We start from the raw sequence: 20,961 nt of genomic DNA on the forward strand, positions 1-20,961 counted from the left end.
GAGTACAACTCTTACTCAGTTCAATATTTTATTTTCAAATGTCCTGCTATAATACTCCTCTTATCGGTCAGTGAGTCAGATTGTTTTGATAATATATTTACAAACATAAATCAACCAGTACCATTTATTAAAACATCTTTTTGTGTTTTGAGAACACGACAAGCTATGACTTCAAGGTTTACTTATTATAATTTCATTCTTATGAAAATTACCTGAGGAAGAAACATGTCATGTTCTTGAAACACAAATAAGTGTTAAAAAACCTACCAAAATTTAAAAATTCAATTTCCATATTCATAAATATTGAAATACCTTAGAAGATAAGCCTACCTGTATGTACATGTATGATATGGCTACAGAATAGTGCTTTGATTGAAAAAAATTATAATTTTTTTCAAGACATGATAAATTTCTAATATGATCCCATTTCCATTTTCAAGTGCCAAAAATAGAATATATGATGCATTCTCACTTCCAGACTAGCTTACTTGCAAAGTGCATCATTTTCTAAAAGTGTCAAGTCTCATTAGTTCATTCAATAAAAATCAACTATTTCATAAAATCAAATTCCGTTCAAATAATTTGTAATAATCACATCTAATGGTATTTTGAAGAGGATAATGATCGAATATATATCTCGTCACTTTTGAGATCTGTAGCCTCTTTTGAAGTTATATTCTATTAAAAATTGCATCGATGTAATTTTAAATTAATTGAATTTATAAAGAAATGTTATTTCTTTTTAATAATCTGGAAAGCATTCGCTTCGGTTCCCTCAAGAATATTAAAAACTTCAATAAGAGAAAAACTGCTTTGTGCAATTATTTCATTTCGAGTAAAAACTGGAGGGGAACAAAATCGGAATTCCTCGAATATTGCTGAGAGTGCGAGACAGGAGAATCGGTGAAAGTACACCAGCAACTTTTCCATTTTCAAGATTAGATTTCATTTCTCCCTTTCTCAGCAAAAAGTTTCCTGGGATGAAAATTTGGATAGACGTGGATTTCTGGCACACCGGCATTCGACGATCATTTTTCTTAATGTTTATAGTGTTGTTAGCGAGAAAAGCAGGCAAGATCAACAAAGTATGGTTATCATTAATAGGATCGGCTCAGCAAGTTGCTTCAATCAAAACTTTTTCAATTCTCGTGGGTGATCTGTTATGGCGTCTCGATCACGCACCAGCTCAGTCAACGATATCACGGAACATTTACTCTTATTTTCATGTGTGTGCACCCCTTATGAAGGGTAAGACGTACCCCTGATTGGAAAAGTATACATTGGTATACTCTCTCTCAACTCTGCGAAACCCAGACGCCATTTCTACTATCAGAAACTTTCTACAGAGTCAATGTATGTCATCCACCATTGTAGTAACCTTAGTCAGAAATAATGTTTTTATTATTCATATATTTTCATGGGAATATCTTATTTTATAAATCTATCTCATTTTCCATTCAATTCTTCAGGGCTGATTATTTCCATTATAATACCTAGTACCCTTTTGACACATAAACGGTTTCGGATATTCATCCCATTATCAAGTGTCCTCATTTTGTTTTATCATTAAATATATTTCTAAGGTGCTTTTGTTTAAAGATGTCTTTAGTTCAAGTTTACGGAAATAATTGTTGTGGGTCTTTCCTCAAGTGATTGTTAATGATTGAATGGATTAACGGATGATGAGAATAAGTGAATAATTTTGATAGCGACTCACCCAGACGTAGCCTGTTGGTCGACTTCAGGCCAGGACAACCGCCTCCGGCAGAAGGCAAGCGGCTGCCTGGGATGATGCGATGGCTGACGGAACGACCCGACACGACGGGGCCCCTCCAGGGTGCGACGCCTGGGGGGCGTCAGAGTGCCGGGCGCTGGAACCACCTTCGGAAACCCGGGAACCGATGCTGACCTACCGCCCGTCACGGGTGCCGCCCCCACTGCTCCGCCTCCATTCTCCTCGGCTACCTCCTTGGCCTCCGCAGAGGCCGCCGCCCCCGACTCTTTGCTCAACGAGAACCTCTTCGGACTGAGACTCAGGTTGGCCACACTGCTTGTCACATACTGCTGCAGAGAGTTGAAGAAACTCATCTTGCCAGCACTCACACACGCACGCACCTACACCGCACCGCACACTAACTCATTTCGCACTCATTAACCTGTACAACAAACACACAAACATCAATTGTTAAAAATCTTCATAGAGCATCATAAAACAAACAAACACAATACCATAATATCAATCTATATTCAATATCGTAGGTTTATAAGAAACAATCAAAAACTCATTATTACACTCTTCAAACTACAGATACTAGTTCATTCATAAAAACATTATCAAGTGAGATTCTAACTGTCAGGTACTGTCTGTATTGGTTGGGTGAGGTACATGGAATGTTAGTCATCAGGTTGGTGACAGTTTGAAGTGAATCTCAAAATAGTGTCTGTGTCGTCAACCAGCTGAACAAACAAAATAGCAACACTACTGTCTGAGATTGAATTATCGTGATAGAAGCACTGACATCTCTCCACTAGCTTAGGCAATACGATAGATTCCCAATGTTTGTTTTCATATATTGTTGAATAGCTCCCTTCGAAAGAGCAATCGCTAAAGACTGATATGAGTTTACTAATAAATTGAAATGGTGTTGGAATGGTGAAAAGAAGATGCATCTTACTAAGTTTTTTTTTTTCATTAGTATTCATTAATTCTTTAAATTTACTCATTGAATATTGTTCCAATATAATATTATATGATGTATATGTTTCAGCAGGATAAAATTATTAATCACATTTACATCCATGAATATCACATTCCACCTGTTGAGCTAACAGCATATCCATCTTGTTCAAGATACGTTTTTAGAGCAAATTCGATTAAGCACATCACACAATTCATGATCGTTTCCATTCCATGTTTTATTAAAAAATCTTCAGTTATATTGCTGGTTGATGCACACTTTTTGCGAGCTGAATGCTGATTCAATTAGGGTTACTTGAGCCTCAGCTAGCACTGTAATTGAAATTGCGTTCAGTATCAATTTATGCAAAAAGCAATGGAATTCCAATCAAGAACTCTCAGAGTACGGTGAACACACAAATTGCAGATTACGATGTTAATCCTTTTTGATTGGCTTGTCAAAAAAGTCCAATATTGTGTAGCAGGTAAATTATTAGCTTTCTGTTCAGATTCCCTGGTCAAGTGGGATTTTTCATCAATTTTTAATAATCCCAGATTCAAGCCAACTGTTTGAACTAACATTGCGAATAGCACTATTCATCCCAATATGCTTCGAGTGACTGTCACTTTTTCTTCTTACTTGATACAAATAGAGACAATGAAAAGATTGCTATCTATGTTTTTGTATGGCTCGAACTATATTGGAGAAACTGTGTACTGTTTTGGAGGAAATGGATCAGAATTTGCGGCGTTTCTTATAAGAGGCTTATCTTACCCGGTCACATTGCATCGGTTACTGATTTCCAATCAAATCAAATCAAATCATTTTCATTCATTTCGCCATTTAAAAAAAACAATCACAAATAAAGAGCAAATCAAATATGATGAAAATAAATTTAAACAAAATACAAGTGTTAACTTAAAAATAAGAGAATAATAATACAAAATCATAAATATCTCTTTACGTATGTATATATAATTTACGTATTATATATGGCATCACCAGCAAAAGAATAAACTTTGCCCGCTGGTGAAGCTTGTGACCGTTGCAAATCGAAAATATTATAATAATATTTTTAAAAAAATCCTCATCATTGAGTCATTTCTGAGAATGAAGAAAAGAGAAAAGTAAATAAATTATAAGGGATACAATAAATTTTGATTTAAATAAGGTTTTCTATTGAAGTGAAATAACGTAACGTCACTGTAACTTAAGAGTGTTCTAACATTTTACAGAAAGCACACATTCTGTAGTCTTTGTCCAAGAGATTGATAATTTTCATGAATGAATGGAATGGATGAATTCACTATTCATCTGAGCATATATTGAATACCAAATTCACTGTAAATATTGTTGCAATGTATGTACAAGTTTCAGTGAGATGGAATTGGTAATCACATTCTATAGAATCACATTCACTGAATTCAAATTCAATCATCTGAATTTGAATTTCGAAATTTGATTGATGAATTTGTAATTGATTATTACCCTATTTTCTGTCGAGTGCTATAACCATAAATTTCTTATTAATTTATCACAATGGGACTGAACCTTCTATTCAAATATTTTCGTAGTTAAGGTTAATCTAGTATACCAAACGTTCAGAAATGCATTGTACCGAAGCTAGACCATTTTAAACGCCGACCACTGGAACTAGAAATTACTCATTCCCCCAAAGAAAGCACCTAATCTAAAGTCATCGAGTTTGAAAATGAATATACAATCAAACCATAACACTAAATCATTGGGATGAATTTTAAAAAAAGTGATTTTTTGTAAATTACTCACTATTGTCATCGTATGATGGGCTCAAGTGGAGGGCTCAAAAACCACTAACTTGGACCGAGGGCTAAGATCGAATTCTCGGCACAGAGATTCCCGACCAAACATCGGCGAAGTGGAACATGTCTCTAGAGGAGAGAAGCTCCTCACTCAGTGAATCCTGTTGATAACCTCATCTTCTCAGCTAAAAGGATTATCTTTTCAATGAAGTGCGGCTCTGATAGGTGGTTGGGTGGGTGGGCGAGCGCGTATAGTATTATCTCGGCTTATAAAGTCAAAGCTTTGTAACAGCTGTATAAGCTTCAAAGTCCTTCAACTCAGCTGTCCTGCATCTCTCACTCACTATCTATCTCTCTCTAAAGCTCATCACCTACTGCAGGACAAAACTTAGCTCTGGCCTCGTAGGTCTATCCTTGGTAATGCTTCCAAAGCATACTCACTACTATAGTATGCCTATTGTGTCAATCCCTACTACATTGTATTGATATTCTATAATTTATATTATCATGCATGGTATATCAAACAGATTAATGGATGAATGATTGAATAAACTCAGGGTTGATAAACAGAAAAGTGACTTTTATATTTTCTCAAATCAAAAACATTATCATGAAGCAATGCAAATGTATGATCGTGAAACACAAAATAAATATTTTCCCAACATTACAAGTAGTTATGTGAACAGTAGACCTCGCGCTCAGTAAGTTACATTGACCTGTTTGTTATGTTCTCTCAGAAATTAATAAATAGCTTATCATTTTAAAATGTCTAGAAAAAATCCTAAATAAACATAGACCTTTCTGTCCTATCGTACCGTGACGTGTCGTCCCGGAATGTGAGTGTGAGCGCTGTTATCAGGTCTGGCTGCAACTGTCTACAACGTTGATGGCAAGATACATTTTCAAGATTTTCGATGTTTTTGAACGGGTAGTATTATAGTCAACTGTCTACTAACGTTGATGGAAAGATACATTTTCAAGATGTTCTGATGATCTGAGCTGATTTATGATGAATAATTTATTCTATAGTCTGATTTTTACTTTCCTTGCCCTATTACCATAGGTAAGGAAAGTATTGCTTTCCGAAAAAAATTAAGGTAGGTACCCAAATTTCTAAATTTCTATACGTCTCAAGGTGTCCTGAGTCTAAAAAAGTGGTTTTTGGGTATTGGTCTGTATGTATGTGTGTGTGTGTGTGTGTGTGTGTGTGTGTGTTGTGTGTGTGTGTGTGTGTGGTGTGTGTGTGTTTGTATGAGTGTATGTGCGTCTGTGTACACGATATCTCATCTCCCAATTGACGGAATGACTTGAAATTTGTAACTTAAGGTCCTTCCCCTATAAGGATCCGACACGAACAATTTCGATCAAATGCAATCCAAGATGGCGGAAATGTTGTCGAAAACAGGGGTTTCGCAATTTTCTCGAAAATGGCTCCAACGATTTTGATCAAATTTATACCTAGAATAGTCATTGTTAAGCTCTATCAACTGCCACAAGTCCCATATCTGTAAGAATTTCAGGAGCTCCGCCCCATCTATGCGAAGTTTGATTTTAGATTTTCAATTATCAGGCTTCAGATACAATTTGAACAAGAAATGTCGAGTGAAAAAGATTCAGAATGAGAATCTCTACAACTAACGTTCAGTAACATTTTCACCTAAAATTAAAAATAAGCTCGAAATTCGAGAAAATGTGATTATCCAATTGCGAACTGTTGCCAACTGTTGATTCTATTAAATGATTCACTATGAAGAGATAGCACACCTCGTGTGTCTTCAGCGTTATTGCCCTGTCACCAGCTGGCTCAAATCTTTGAATAGTAGACTTGAGATACGCGGGAACACTAGCGTCAGGTGATCAATTTCCATAACGGCAAGGAAAGTTGTGTGTGTGTGCCACACCAGATTTTTACTCTAATATTGGCGTATGAAGGACGCTCCTTTTTCCTTTTATATTATCCTTGAAATGCAAAATTTCCAAAAACCTTGTATATACGTCGACGCGCAATTTAAAAAGGAACATACCTGTCAAATTTCATGAAAATCTATAACCAAGTTTCGCCGTAAATGCGCAACATATATAAACATTAAGAGAAATGCCAAACCGTCGAATTAAATCTTAGACCTCACTTCGCTCGGTCAATAAAGAAATAAAATTGTTAAGAAAGACTTCAATTCGCTTTTATTCTATAATATTATAGAATATTCATTTCGACATTTGTAAATTGAATAATATTCTGAACTAGTCGTGTCTATGAGAAAACGCCCTAATATTTATATTCGAATGTCACTATAATGCAGCTATGAATCAACTTTGAAAATGAAGAGTATTGAAAAATGTATTTATTAAATCAATAACGGTATAACTTACCCTCATTATCAAATACTTGAAACAAGCATAGAGTTAATTGAATGATTGGCAAGGATAGGAAAAATAGAGAACTGATAGTATATGATTATCATGAACGAGTTATTGCCAGTGGAATCATACACCTTTGATGCTTTATCTTTGAAGGGATAGCAGTTTTCTACACTATTGAGGTCGTATAGATTTTCAAAATATTTACTATTTGATATTGACTAATTATGTGCTTACTGATTGTTGAAAACTAACTAGAAATTGAATGTTATTATTATTTGAATAATATATTCAAATAAACATATTCAATGATCCTAGGTTCAATATTGTTTTGAATGATGTTTTCTTTAAAGAAAATGACTTCATTTTAATCAACTGTCTTCGGTAGCAGTGAATCATTCTGTTGTAAGTCTTAGTATTGATTTATGTATCAGCACAACAGCCATTTTCAGCTGATCAGCTTAGGATTAAATTACGTGCTGATGAATCGTATACCTTGAAACGTTTGGCACTTGTTGGTGTAGTTATCCAACTCATACTTGGATAAATTGTTCCAGCTTGCCTTCGATAACTTACCAGGAGAACTGATAGATAGACTGAGGGATAGTACAAGCTTTATATTTATGTGGTATTTGGCTACTTCTAGACGACCTTTGAAAATTTCGGATGTCAAAGCGAATCACACAAAGAAAGCTGATAACGGCATATGAGAGATCGTGTTGAATTACCGAAGCATCCAATAGCAAAAGGACTTCCAGTTGAAGAAGTTTCGCCGACTCAACAAAGTGCAGAAGTTGGCGATTTGCAGAGCACAGAAGAGAAGTAAACGGATATAGGATCCAGATGTCACACACGACAACAAAGAACTGTGGCTCACTTTTTACGAGTCATTTCAAGCCAAATGTCAGTAATGGAGAGCGTATTCACTCAACTCTAGTTGAGATCATCTAACCTAACCCAACCCTACCCAACCTAATCCCACTGGAAATGGGTCACTGAATCCATTACAACAGCCATTGTCGATTGACAGTATGAGATGGACTCATACAAGATAGTGCAGATTTAGTGGGTTTAGCCCAAACCTCAATCATGCTTCAAGTATTTTATCATTCAAAGCTTGTTTTATGAATGGAGGAGGAAATAATAAGATAATGGTTGATCAGCTTCATTATAAAATGAATTTCTATGAAGATATAGATATGATGAAATACTCATGAATTGATAAATTGATCGTCGTCGTCGTCTTCTTACAGGGGCATTTATACCTGTAGGCATTAATACCTGTTCCGCCAAACCTGTTCCGCCTACAAACATTCTCCCACCTTTTTCTTGGTCTGCCAATACTTCTCCTCCCTTCTGGCTTGTAAGCAATGACAGCTTTGGGGATTCTTCCGTTTCTTATGAATTGACAAACAGCCTTATAAATTGATATGTTATTAATTTATCAAGCTTTAAGGTGGAAGGAACATGTATTGGTCTCCACATCAGAAGAAGTAATGAGAAAAGTGTTATAATGGGGAAAAATCAGATGAATCATCGTTGATATTCAATCAATACGGCCTCACATCCTCATCTACAGTGTTTATCTATATTGAGATCTTTGTCCTTCCTAGATGCATAGATGCCTAGATAAATTTCCTAGTTGCAACGATTTTTTTAAAAATTGCCCACTTTATTTCTAGTAAATAATTGCTGCCAACAAATTGTTGATCAACTAACAAATGTTATTACTAGGGGTTTATTTTTAAATAACGAACGAATAAATATCGGTGGAACGACCAAACTAACGATAAGAAGCCGAAATTGATATTTAACTTTGATATTAATTGATATTAACACTTTTCAAAGGTAACCTCTATGATAACTCCATATTATAACGACAATCAGTAGCCATATATTACATATAGCACGGTCGATTTGCCTGTAGTGCTATATGTACACCAGAAATCTGATTCAGATTGAATGCAATCAAGCTGGAAGGAATGTTAATTAAGTTTAGCCTATTGCTGCACCTGCAATCGTTTGTCAAACACAAATCACCAAATCTGTCAATCACATTCATCAATCACGTGATCACGTCGAGTCGATCGTTCATTTGATTTTCACTCTTGTAGTGGTTTTGACTCCACAGAAGCTACCTATGCAATAAAACTCGACACATTTTCATGGGAAATCGTCGTACTAGTATTAAGAATTATTTTATCATTGTGGTAGATAAAATGGTGGTTTGTTCGAGTAAGTTGAATGAAAAGTTCATTTCTTAATAGAAGATCAACAAGTCAACTGTGTAATCTATTTCGAGATGTCGACTTCATTTGAAGATTCAATCAAAAATATTGTTTTTCAAGATTCAAAATCTGAATTCCCCAAACCATCTTGACATGCTCTAAAGTTTCACAACTACACTACTTATCCCATTATGATTTTTCTACTTTCAAATCAATTCTTGTCTTATTCCTCCGAACCATCTCTTCTCATCTTGACTCATTCTACCGACAGAAATACAGTATTTAATTGAACTACAATACAAAACAGATTTTTTTGGAATGTTAGAATGGATAACATCGAACCCATTGGAATCATTTATAAGGAGTAATAGGAGAGAATTTTGTGAGGGAAATAGAGTTCACAATAACAAATATTCAGGAAGTGGGACGTAATTAATACTGTAATATGAAGTTCAAAGTTCAACAACAATATATGAGTTCGAATTATGAGTTTAGATGATGGCGAACCTCGACTTGGCAATCTAGCTCGAGAAGTTTAGAAGTCAACTGGTACCAGTGAGTTTATTACGGAGCTGGCCAAATTTCACTGGAATCTGGAGGAAACCTTTGACGACGATACTGAAATTAAGTGCTCAATTAGCAACGTCTAGTCAACGTGAAACTTCAATTTATCATGATTACTGGGCAGGTATCGCCTTTAACTAACCTATCTTGAGAGATTTGCAGGTGTACTTTTGTACAGAGAGACCTTTGAGCGTTAAGACTCAATTAGTGGAAATGGTATTGGGAGTTATCAGAAAGACGAATCAAAAACGACAATTTTATTGGATTTGCTTGTGCAGTTTGTTTGCAGTGTGACTGTAAGGGTGGCTAAATCATGGTTTTACAGAGCTGTGAAACACTCGGAGCTACTTTTTTCTCACAAATGCTTACAATATGAATGAATCTATGAGAATAATTTGTTATCCTATTAAAAATGCAGGTGATTTAAAGAAAAATCTACTGTGCAATAATAACGTTATGTTGAGATCAGTTGAGGCTATGTTATGTTCCATGTCAATATTATGTCAAAGCTCATGTTAGTAGATGATTTAGAGAACAATCTAATGACTAACAATAATCGATCAAATAACTGTCAATTAATAGTCGATTAAATTATTTTTCTCTCTTCAATAGTCTATCATTTCTATTAATTATTATTTATTTAGCGTATGGCAGATACACAACACATATAAAGCTCATGAGTCTCAAATGTCTACATATACACTAATTTTTTTCAATTTCTTCAAGATGTTGTGTAGTTTTTGGTCAGGAGAACATAAGTTTGTCTGACCGACATTATATGTTAGTCCATTTAGCGTTACCCAATGTGCACCATGGAGGCGAACTAGCGTTACACATATTTAAGTAAAAAACTGATTTTTGGAACAATTTTGAGGTTAAAGATAGTTGAAACTCAATTTCCAATTTTCTATTAATTGATAGATCGGTTTACAGCTTATACCAGTTTTCTTGAAAGCCAATTCAGTTGTTTTCATTATAATTAATATCGGGTCACCGAGCTTCGCTCGTCATTTATTTTTTGACTTTTGATAAACTGAACACAATTCTTTAAAATGATTTGGGAAGTACTAACAGGCACAGCCCAAAACTGTTTTTTCCCGAATTTTGATTTATACATTATAAATAGTCCAGAAAGTAGGTTATGTTCCATACACTTGAATTCAGATTCAATTTTCTGTTCAAACATTTGAGAACAAAAAAATTATAATTTAGATTATATACAAACCAAATTGAATAACAAAATAACACTCACTAATCACTTGAAGTTGTCAAAAATAATGATCAACTTTGAAAATTATGGTTTAGGAGGATTATCATGTCATGTCAACAAATCAGATTATGTTGATCAAATCGATTAAAAATTGTCTAGCTAGATAAAATTTATCGCTGATTGATTATGATTACACAGCTGGAAATAATTCTGTCTCTCTCCCACACAGGCACACGCATCTTCTGCTATCGAGGGACGACGAAATTATCATCTGTTTTCCAAGGATGAATTATCCTTTTAATGTCGTTCAGCAAGTTTTCCAAAGAATGAGACCTAGTGCAATCGAATCCTTATATCATTAACCTACTATGTTCCAAATAATAGGATGTAATAATAATAGTTCCTCGTAATAGGATGGTAGAGCAATGGATCAACAGGGGTTGAGCCACATTATTTATCTATGAATTCATTCATGTATAATTTCCAAATATTGAAACGATTGTTATGATTATTATCACATATCTTTGTTTCATGTGAGAGAGGTTCATGAATGGAGAATGAGAGAAATAATTACTTGTTTATCGTAGTTGTTACACATGTCTAGTGGAATGAACGAGAATTTAATAAACATAATATACAAAAGCGCATATTACCATCGTTTTGTGTTGGAGCAGCAGTCCGTCCCTAGGGTTGTGAGGCACTTTAGTTCATGCTGTAAACTGGGCGAAGAGGAAGAAAAGCCATTTCGGGGATAAATATTGTAGTCGTAGGGGATGCGAAATAACCACCCTTCCTATTAGCAACAACTATGAGCAACAGGTGTATTACCCATTCCCTTATTATAAAGTATCAACCCCTCCTCTAACATACTTAGCTAGTGTGGTTCTATAATAAGGCGGGGGTTGGAGTATTTCGGGGATGTGGGGGATTTTGGGGGGAAATGGAGTGGATGGAGGGGGGATGGGGGTTCTGAGTGGTGAGGAAGAAGAGCCATGCACGTCTGTAACAATGACTCAAGCTGCCCACAGTGCTCTATATTGCATTGTAACAATGTAAATATCTCACCACGATGTTATTTCTCGGAAAGAGCTGCTAATATTCCCACACCCCTCTAAACAATGACGTCGCCACCACCGCCTGAATCTTCAACGTTGGTTAGATAATGCGGCCTTAACACTGGCAAGACATCATTCATAAGATAATCCCCGGGTGGCACATTTAGGGGCTTATCTTCAGATTTTTACTGGAATTATGAGCGACCAAACACCCCCTTTCCGCCTATTCCGTCTTTTTTATTAATTATCCGTCGTTCAGCTAAGCTCCTTATAATAGATTCCGATTAGAAGCGGGATAACTGAATAGGTGGAAGGGAGATAATGATTTAAATACCAGGTTTCATTCTTTGTGTGGATTGGAAATGCTTCTATTCATACCTCACCCACCCATTGCATCACAATAGTTGTGATTCAACTATTATGAGATGAATGTAAACCATTGTGGATGGAAATTCAACTACTGAATTTCACTGACGGAATGATTTCTTCTCATTGCTCATCAGAAACAATGTACAAGTTCAAGAGAAAAATCAAACCGAGTTGAAAATTTGGTGAGGAATAGAAGGTAGTTTTGTCACTAGCCTACTACATATATGTATTATTCAAAAATATGATTCCGTGGGATGTTATCGCAGTCCTATTATTCTCAGACTGAGAATATGTGTCTGTGAGAGCAGCTCATTGATTATGTAAATTTCTTAATCAAAGATAAATTATAGCTATTCATTGACTAAAACTCTTATCAAAAAATTGAGAGCACACTATCAGTTAGAATGATGATGATGCTTCAACACAATGAAAAGATGGGATTGCAGGAAATATTAGGTTGCTTCGTTATTACTTTACCATAATACACGATCAGAATGGTGTGAGTGTGGTTTCAATATGCGAATTTGACTGTATTAAATTTAAACAATATATAATTAAATAGTTGTAATGAAATAATATGATTTGAATGGAGAAATTGAATGGAAAATATATTTCAATCGGGTCTAATTCAATGTGAATTCACATGTGCTTGCGAGAGAATTATATTAATATTTCTCTCAGAATTCAACCATCTGTAAGGTTTCCATACCTAATCAATTAGCACCCTGGGAGCCTTCCATCAGCGGCTACTTTTGGCATCTATGAAATTTCCTCGTAAAGCATTTCCACGAATTCATATGCTGGCAACGTCAACAACATTCTATCAATAACCAATAAAGGCTAATATCATGAAGAACGTTCGAGACTCACTTCAGATTCAGAACTGTTCCAGTTGACAAGAATCGGTTGAATTTATAGATGGTTGAGCACAAAGCTTGTGTTTGAGACCACGTCAAATATATATGATGTAGAGTGACTGTAAATACAGTCCATGTCGAAGTCACTTGAGAATATTCAGTAAAACTCCACTGGCCAACCACAAGACATGTCAAACTCAACAAAGCTTTTCAAAGGCTGCCTTCCATCAGACACCCACAGAATTTCTATAGGGTGGAAGCTTTGATGTTTATGACGGTACTACTTGAGACCAAGTTGGTAGATTGAAATAACGTTTAAATACCACATTATGTGTATATTTATTTTTCAAAATTAATATTTTGCTTTTCCACTCGAATAGACACAGTAAATTGTGGAAGAGAACTACTGAAGCTATTCTACCCTATTATTTTACTATTTTAACTGATTCTACCAATAAACAGTTCAATTTCCACAAAGTTTAATAGTGGATTATTCTATTCAAACTCTCATTTTTACCAAGTTGATCAAGTTAAATTTTCATGGACCAATCATATCGTAAGTGATGCATGATAAGTGAATGTAATGACATAGTGTCATGAAGAGCATGGTTGAAGTTTCCGCTCTATCAGCTATGTGTGACACCCTCCCTTAAACATGTAAATGTCTTTCAATAATGTCAAACCTTGCCACTAGTGCATTGAATCATATCAAACGCTCAAACACCCTTTCAAATTTGCTGACACGAGGTATGAAATAATACCCTGCTTGAGTTAATAGCATTAACTCAGTGTTTTCTCGTTAGTTCCATTACAAATTAGGTCTAATATTTTTTCAAGTGAGCTACATCAACTAGTAATGAATATAAGAAAAATCATTATATGAATGAGGAGGTAGATCATTATTGAAGGTATGAGCATGATGTGTAGTAGTTTCATGTGTCATGTTTGATGAATAATATTGATTGAGGTTCTATTTGCTGAATGCTGACGTCCTGTAATTTAGGGAAAAAGCTCCTTCGCACTAAATATTTATCATTTCTTAATAGCTTTCTGTAATTCTCACTTCTAGTATAAGGAAGCCTTTCTCCTGTATTGAAGAACTTCCAAACGTTCATGAAACATTCCCAGATTGAATATGTAATCAGGACCTCCTAAATAGTACCGGACCTGAGCCTAGAAAAAAAAATGGTATATAGGAAGTCCTGATTATAATCTTATATAATCAACCAGCCAGATAATTATGATAATCAGCCGGCAAATATAGTAAATTATTATAATTCAATTAAAATAAATCAATTTACTTATATTAGATATTCATGAATTATAATCTTAGGGATGACAATATACGTTGAAACATGTCGTGTCCATAAAAAATATAAGAAGGGTGGTAGTTGTTTCATTTTACAATCTTATCTCGCCTCTCACCATAGAGAAAAGATAGTACAAGCTGTTTTATGCTATGTACACTCTATGCTCTCCCTCCAATCAATTTCTCTATTTTTCACATCCTCTCTCACCCGAGACTATAGAAACACGAATCTCTCTATCTCTTTAGTCACTCTCGTGTTCGTCTCTCCAAAATATCGAAGATATCTATCGAGCTCGAGAACATCGACATAGGAGGTGATATCGCTGCTTGGTCCGGATAATGCAATAATAAAGCTCTCTACTCGTCGGCAACATGATATACCCTTAATTAATATGCTTACGTTGTGTGTTACCGAAACAATAATGGAACTAAAGCTTGTCTACATCATCAGCCATATAAAGCTTTCCCGTACCTGCACTATGCTCCTCTCTACTATTATACTCTCTACTATATGTGCTCTCTCACATTAACCTATCAGGATTCTATCAAAAAATAACATTAATTCATCCCTTCCAACCAATACTTGAATTTTAAAATGAGCTGGCAATTTTCCATCTTGCTATTAGAGTAAACTTCCTCAAAAATGTTCCACTCATTTACTGAGGAATGATGGCTGAGGAGAAGATATCATGCTAGAGAGGATGTTCCTTCTCAACATTTGCTTCTAGTTATTTTTATATTTGTCCAATAATCATAATTTACAGTATTGAAAAGCATCCCTCCCTTAAATATCTCTCCAAATGCATTTTCCTTCAAAATTGAAATAATATCATTCTCTATTTGACTTTCTTCACAAATCCAAATCAAGAGTAGCCTATTCTTAGCTATCTTAAATTATTATTAACACAATATTTTTCACAGTTGTATTGATTTTCTAATCTATTGTATTGTTAAATGGATAGTAAATTTTATTCTCTGTTTTAAATTTTTTAAAAATCGCCAAATACTTTGAAAACCATGGAATGAAGGGTTAGTTTCGTAAAACTTTGAGGTTGAGTGGTGGAGAGAAATTACTCCTTCTGATAAAGATTTACAGATGGAAATTACTGAGATATTGCAATTATTAAATGTGTGATGAATGAATAATTATTATCAAACGAAAATCCAAATCAAATGCTGAATTTCCATCTAGAGGTTTACCCTGTTCCCCTTCTCCATGGACTCTTCGAGGTGATTCACAGCATTTTTGGATTCTCGTTTAATAATGATTATTATTAATAAAGATTTCTCCAATTTTATTTATTTTCTTTCATTAATTCTATTTCTTTTTAACTTCCAAAAACACTTTCAATTCAAGCCAACCTATTTAATTAGATCCAACCTCTAAGATCCTACCTTACAGATTCAGTAGCTCAGTTGATGATAAAATCATTATTATAATAGAGCGTATTGCTTCTGTTTATGACAAGTGCTTTAGGAGTCTTACAATAGAAATTGAGATAAGAGGTAATACAATGTAGGTTATATACGGCGGGATATCATAAGCAAATACGATGTGATACCAATAACAGTGTCACATCAATAACAGTAACCCTTTGTTAGCAAACATGGGGACAATACAGTAGTGAAGCCATATTGTCATAATGACATTATTTGATGGCTAATAATTCCAGTATATCAGTGGCAATAATTTTGGGTGATGGGTTAGTTATTTTACGGCAGCAATATTATCAAGCAACATCTATGGATTAGATTGTTTGGGCAAGACGTATTGCAGATAAAGATGGAGTGATCAAGATTTTAATTGATACTTCGAGAGAAGGATATCACTTTATCCATTTGATTAATTTGATTGATTAATTCATCTGTTGTCAGTGGATTGATTCATTCAACTGTTGTCAGTGGGAGTTTATGATGCATTAGGTACGGTACGGCACTGCTGGAGAAAATTTGAGATTTTGATTGTTATAATGAGCTTCCATCCAGGTAGAAAGTCGAGAAATTTGGGCCAATAGAATGGTAGCTACATTGAATGATGTAAAATGTATTTTAAAGAAATCTATTAAGATGCTTACAGACTTTAGCGCCACGAACACGCGCATTTCACTTTTCATCAGATGATTATATCCATATTTTTACAAAAAACAGTAATGTACAGATATAATAAGTGTAGCATCAGCTGATGAAAAATGAGATGTGCGTGTTCGTGGCGCTTAAGTCTGTACGCACGTTAAGATGTGTTAAATCCATTCAACACATTTCACGGTCCATTGAAGTGGGTGCGGCAGCGAAACTTCCTTTTATAAGTAAATAAATCCTTTTGTATGTATCAGAAAGTTTGTATTTTTTTATAATGTAGACACATAGCTTTGTTTCAATTAGTTTTGAACATCAAATCAGGTGTGTGACGTACCCCATTCACCATACACTGAGTAAACCGATTTCTGGCGTTTGTCATGACTCCTGCCAGCATTGCAGGCGTTATTTTATCAATTTCTTCACAGATATTGGTCTTCAAATCTTGTAGGGTCCTTGGTCGGTTCACATAAACAAGGGATTACAAAAACCCTCATACAAAAAAAAAAACACAAGGGTTCAATTCGGGAGATCGGACTGGCCACTCCAAATCGCTCCTAATTGAGACATTCAGAAAGTTCCTGTACAATTACCATCTCGTATGGATGAAAATAAAGATCAGCATGAAGAATATTCGTCTCACAGAACGATCGGAAAGTCCAAGAGCACAAGCATGTTTGCGCACAGAACGCTGTGGTGATCGCAACATTGAAACTCTCACTGTCTCAATGTTCTCAGGTGATCTAATGGGCCGAGGGACTCCAGTTCTTTGTCTTGTCGCACTTGCAGTTTATCTGAACGTAGTAACGATTGATTTCCTGTCCGGGACAGTAGCCAAACGGGCTAAATTAAAGCGATCTCGAAATGCGCGCTGGGTTGTGATCTCAGAACATCTGCTCGAAAAAAATAAGTCTCAACGGCAAATGCACGCTTCTCAATGTTCCAACGCATGATGGCGACTGAACATGTCGGAAAGGATACTTTAAGATCTGACCTCTCTTACAAGACCAAATTCGCTATACTACGACATCAGCTGAAAGAATGGCGTTCACTTTAAAAAAAGAAGTTTTGCTGCCGCATCCGGTATATCCATGATGTTAACTATTTTTCATAGAACAAAAAAATTTTATGAAGAACAACATAATTTTCTCACAGGGCTTTCTCATCTGGAATTAGATCTCTGCATCACTGCTTTAGAAGTCTTCTTCTTGATCTAGTTGATAGAGAAGTTTCGAGCACAGGTTTTGAAATATGTGGTACAATGAATGACGTCACCTTGCTAGAGAGTACCACAAGTACCTAATGAATATTGTATTGATTAGCAATGCGTAATATGTGCCGGTTATGAATTCCAAATGAAAAATTAGAATGGAACAATAGTGAAGTCCCTATGATTAGGCGATGATAACATGCTATCATCAAGGCCTGCAATGTATGTCGCTGCGCTCCATTGAGCCTCATGAATATTAATGTAGTCATCATATGCAGCTTTTCAAAGACCGTTACGTTTCACTTTGGAAACATGACGGTCTCATTCCCGTTCAGTGGATAAATAAATTGAATAGTATACTAGATAATAATATGCATTGAGAGCCCTTGTGGAATAGCAATAAAGGAATTTCATTCCCCAACTCATAACATCATAATCCAACAAAGTATTTTTGTGGAGCTGGGATTCCTCTCTATTATGAACAACTCAAATATCGTAATTATTTATCGACAAATAACTGGAATTTCTGATTTCGTTTGGTTCTGTTTCAGCCATGGATTTATGGAATTGCTATCTCATTTTAATGCTGTGAACGCTGCATTCATTTCAAAGCTATATTCTACCATAAAACTATTATATTCTATCGAACTTATATATATATATATATATATATATATATATATATATATACTATATTCAACTAAAACTGGGGAATTAGTAATGGATGCTCATCAGCCGCATTTATGATGGAATGATGATTTTGTATCTGCATTGGTGGAGGGAACAAACAAATATACTCATAATGAAATCGATCTTCATTATCTCCACTGTAGGTACCTTTTCAAAATTAATTAATTTGTTTAGCTCGCAGACAGAATGACCCAGTTTTGGTCTAGTGGTTACTCTACGATTTTTCTGCAATACTGATCACCAATCAACCTACGCCAATATTTCTATACAGCGTTCTCGAACTCTGGTGAACTTAACTGCCTTTAAACTGAACAAACAACATTATAAATACTTCAGTTAATCATGTGATAATTTTTTACAGATTGCTCCATACAAAACTCCCACTATATTCATCTCTTCAAATTTTGGAATGTTCTTCATCCACCCAAGATCATAACTCAATGCAATTCACGGAAATTTTATTTACTTTATTACACTTTGTTTAAATATTTTTCTAAGAATTGAAAGTCAATAGAATTGATAATTTATTACTCTTGGTTTTACTATTTTTCTAAGAATTAACTGATTTTGTATATGCATCCGATAGAATTATACAGAGTATCTCATGAAAAGTGTAGATGCTCATAGATTTCCACATGAAATTAGCAACAAAAAATGTAGTATAAGATCATGTCAACCTAACCTTACCTGAACCTTAGTTTTCGAGATATTATATCGATTTTTCGATATTTGTAAAACTTAAACAACTAAAAAACTATCAGTGAAAATCTATTTCTAAAGCTATGTTTGGGAAGAGGAAGAAATTCTCAATAAGATTAATAGAATTTGTTTCTCTGTTTGACGTATTTGAACTTTTTAAATTGTTTGAAATTTAGCTTTCAATGTACTTTTTCAACTTTGAGCGCTTATAAAACGGTTGAAGATGTCAAACAAAAGAATAATGAATCTTATTGAAAAGTTCTTCCTATTTCCAACCATATCCTTGGAATTAGATTTTGACTGATAGTTTCCTATAGTCCGAGAGACTTTACTTTACTTTTACTCTTAATAAATGAAGAGGGGAAACCAGTTTCTCCTTCCACAGTTTGTAGCATGGGCAGTGAAGTGAAGAGGAGTGAAGCATCCTGTACACAATTTGGATGCTGACACAAAAGTAGGGAGAATGCTGTTGGGTAGTGGGAGTGATTAGAGAAGGAAAGAGTATTGGTCTCTGTCTTCGAGTGAGAGCCTTGTTCAAAGTAATAACTCTCGGACTATAGTTATTGACGTTTTTCAATAATATCGAAGAGTCTATATATTTATCTCGAAAACCAAATGTCAATATGAGAGAATTTTACTGGATATTTTTTGTTGCATATTCCATACATCTATCCATCTATATGGTCTTCGGCTGTTACACCTTTCGTGGGACGCCCTGTATGAACACTGAATGATTTTGTTTACGTATTACTATAGGACTTTTATTATGATGTCGAGTGAGAGACAAGTATTATCGAAATAATTGAATGATTCGATTCGAATGCCTAGTGGCAAGTGGCAAGTTGCACATTCTGGCAACTTTCCGGCCTGATGAAGTTGGGGAAATACAGCACACAGAAGTTTCCCAATTAACTGGGCGTTGGGCATGCGCTCTGTGATCGGATGGGTGTTCATGTCCGCTGTTCATTCACAACAGGCCGCACACGTTATCACGGCTCCACGAGTTCATTATTGTCTAACTTTACTCCAACAACTTATCTGTAATAACAATGATGTCGACCAGTTGTGCTTCAGCCAGTAGACTCAATGACCACTCAAACTGGAGTAGCATAATAACTCTCAAATATTTATTCACAGATTACACTTGAATTAAGAGGTTCAGGTTTACATACCTCATGTACGTCATTCCATAGGATTCAGAAGGCAGTAAATGTGTTGCAATTTACATTTTCTCACACTTTCGAATGTGATACAATAAGATGGTCCTCAATGAAGCATATCTCAATCTACTTCATATTTTTTAAATACTTATTTTCTTCCATCAATACTTTGAAAGGAATCCAAACCTCAACAATGTCATCTTACTTCAATGAAATTTAATTTATATCCACTTCAATTTAAGCTGTCAACGTACCTTATAAATAACATCCCATTTAACTAATAAAGCTACTAAAGTGAATCTCATTTTATCCACTACTACAGAATCACAATATAAAAAGGTATCTTTTTATTCTATTCACCATATACCAATGTATCACTACAAGTCTACTTGCTTATTCAGCGTTTATACATTTGAGTTTTGAATTCAGTTTTCCATCATTGAATTGTATGTTTTTATCCATTTCCTTGATTTAGAAATTCTAAATAATTCATCCAAAAATCACTTCAAAAGTAGATCATATTGTCATTATCATTAGTACGCTTATTTAAACTGTCAGCGTACTTTATAATAACTTCCCAATAATGCCCCATTCAAGTAATGAAGCTATTAAAGTCACTATTACCGTAGAAAAAGGTGGAGTTCTATTCTCTATCCCATTCAAGTAATGAAGATTTCGAAGTTACTATTACCGTAGAAAAATATGAAGATCTATACT

The 20,961-nt window shown here is 34.9% G+C and overlaps 1 protein-coding gene across 7 annotated transcripts in view; it reads right to left on the reverse strand.

The window, feature by feature from the left end:
* LOC111054374 (BAI1-associated protein 3) overlaps positions 1-20,961 on the reverse strand; it is a 291,489-nt gene that overhangs the window by 200,341 nt on the left and 70,187 nt on the right. For all 7 annotated transcript variants that reach the window (XM_039429756.1, XM_039429755.1, XM_039429753.1 and 4 more), the window contains exon 3: positions 1,718-2,156. In XM_039429756.1, coding sequence (XP_039285690.1) covers positions 1,718-2,088 — 371 coding nt within the window. In that variant the 5' untranslated portion in view covers positions 2,089-2,156. The remainder of the gene's footprint in view (positions 1-1,717; positions 2,157-20,961) is intronic.

Source organism: Nilaparvata lugens, chromosome 5 (assembly GCF_014356525.2).
Source record: "Nilaparvata lugens isolate BPH chromosome 5, ASM1435652v1, whole genome shotgun sequence".
Taxonomy (NCBI): domain Eukaryota; kingdom Metazoa; phylum Arthropoda; class Insecta; order Hemiptera; family Delphacidae; genus Nilaparvata; species Nilaparvata lugens.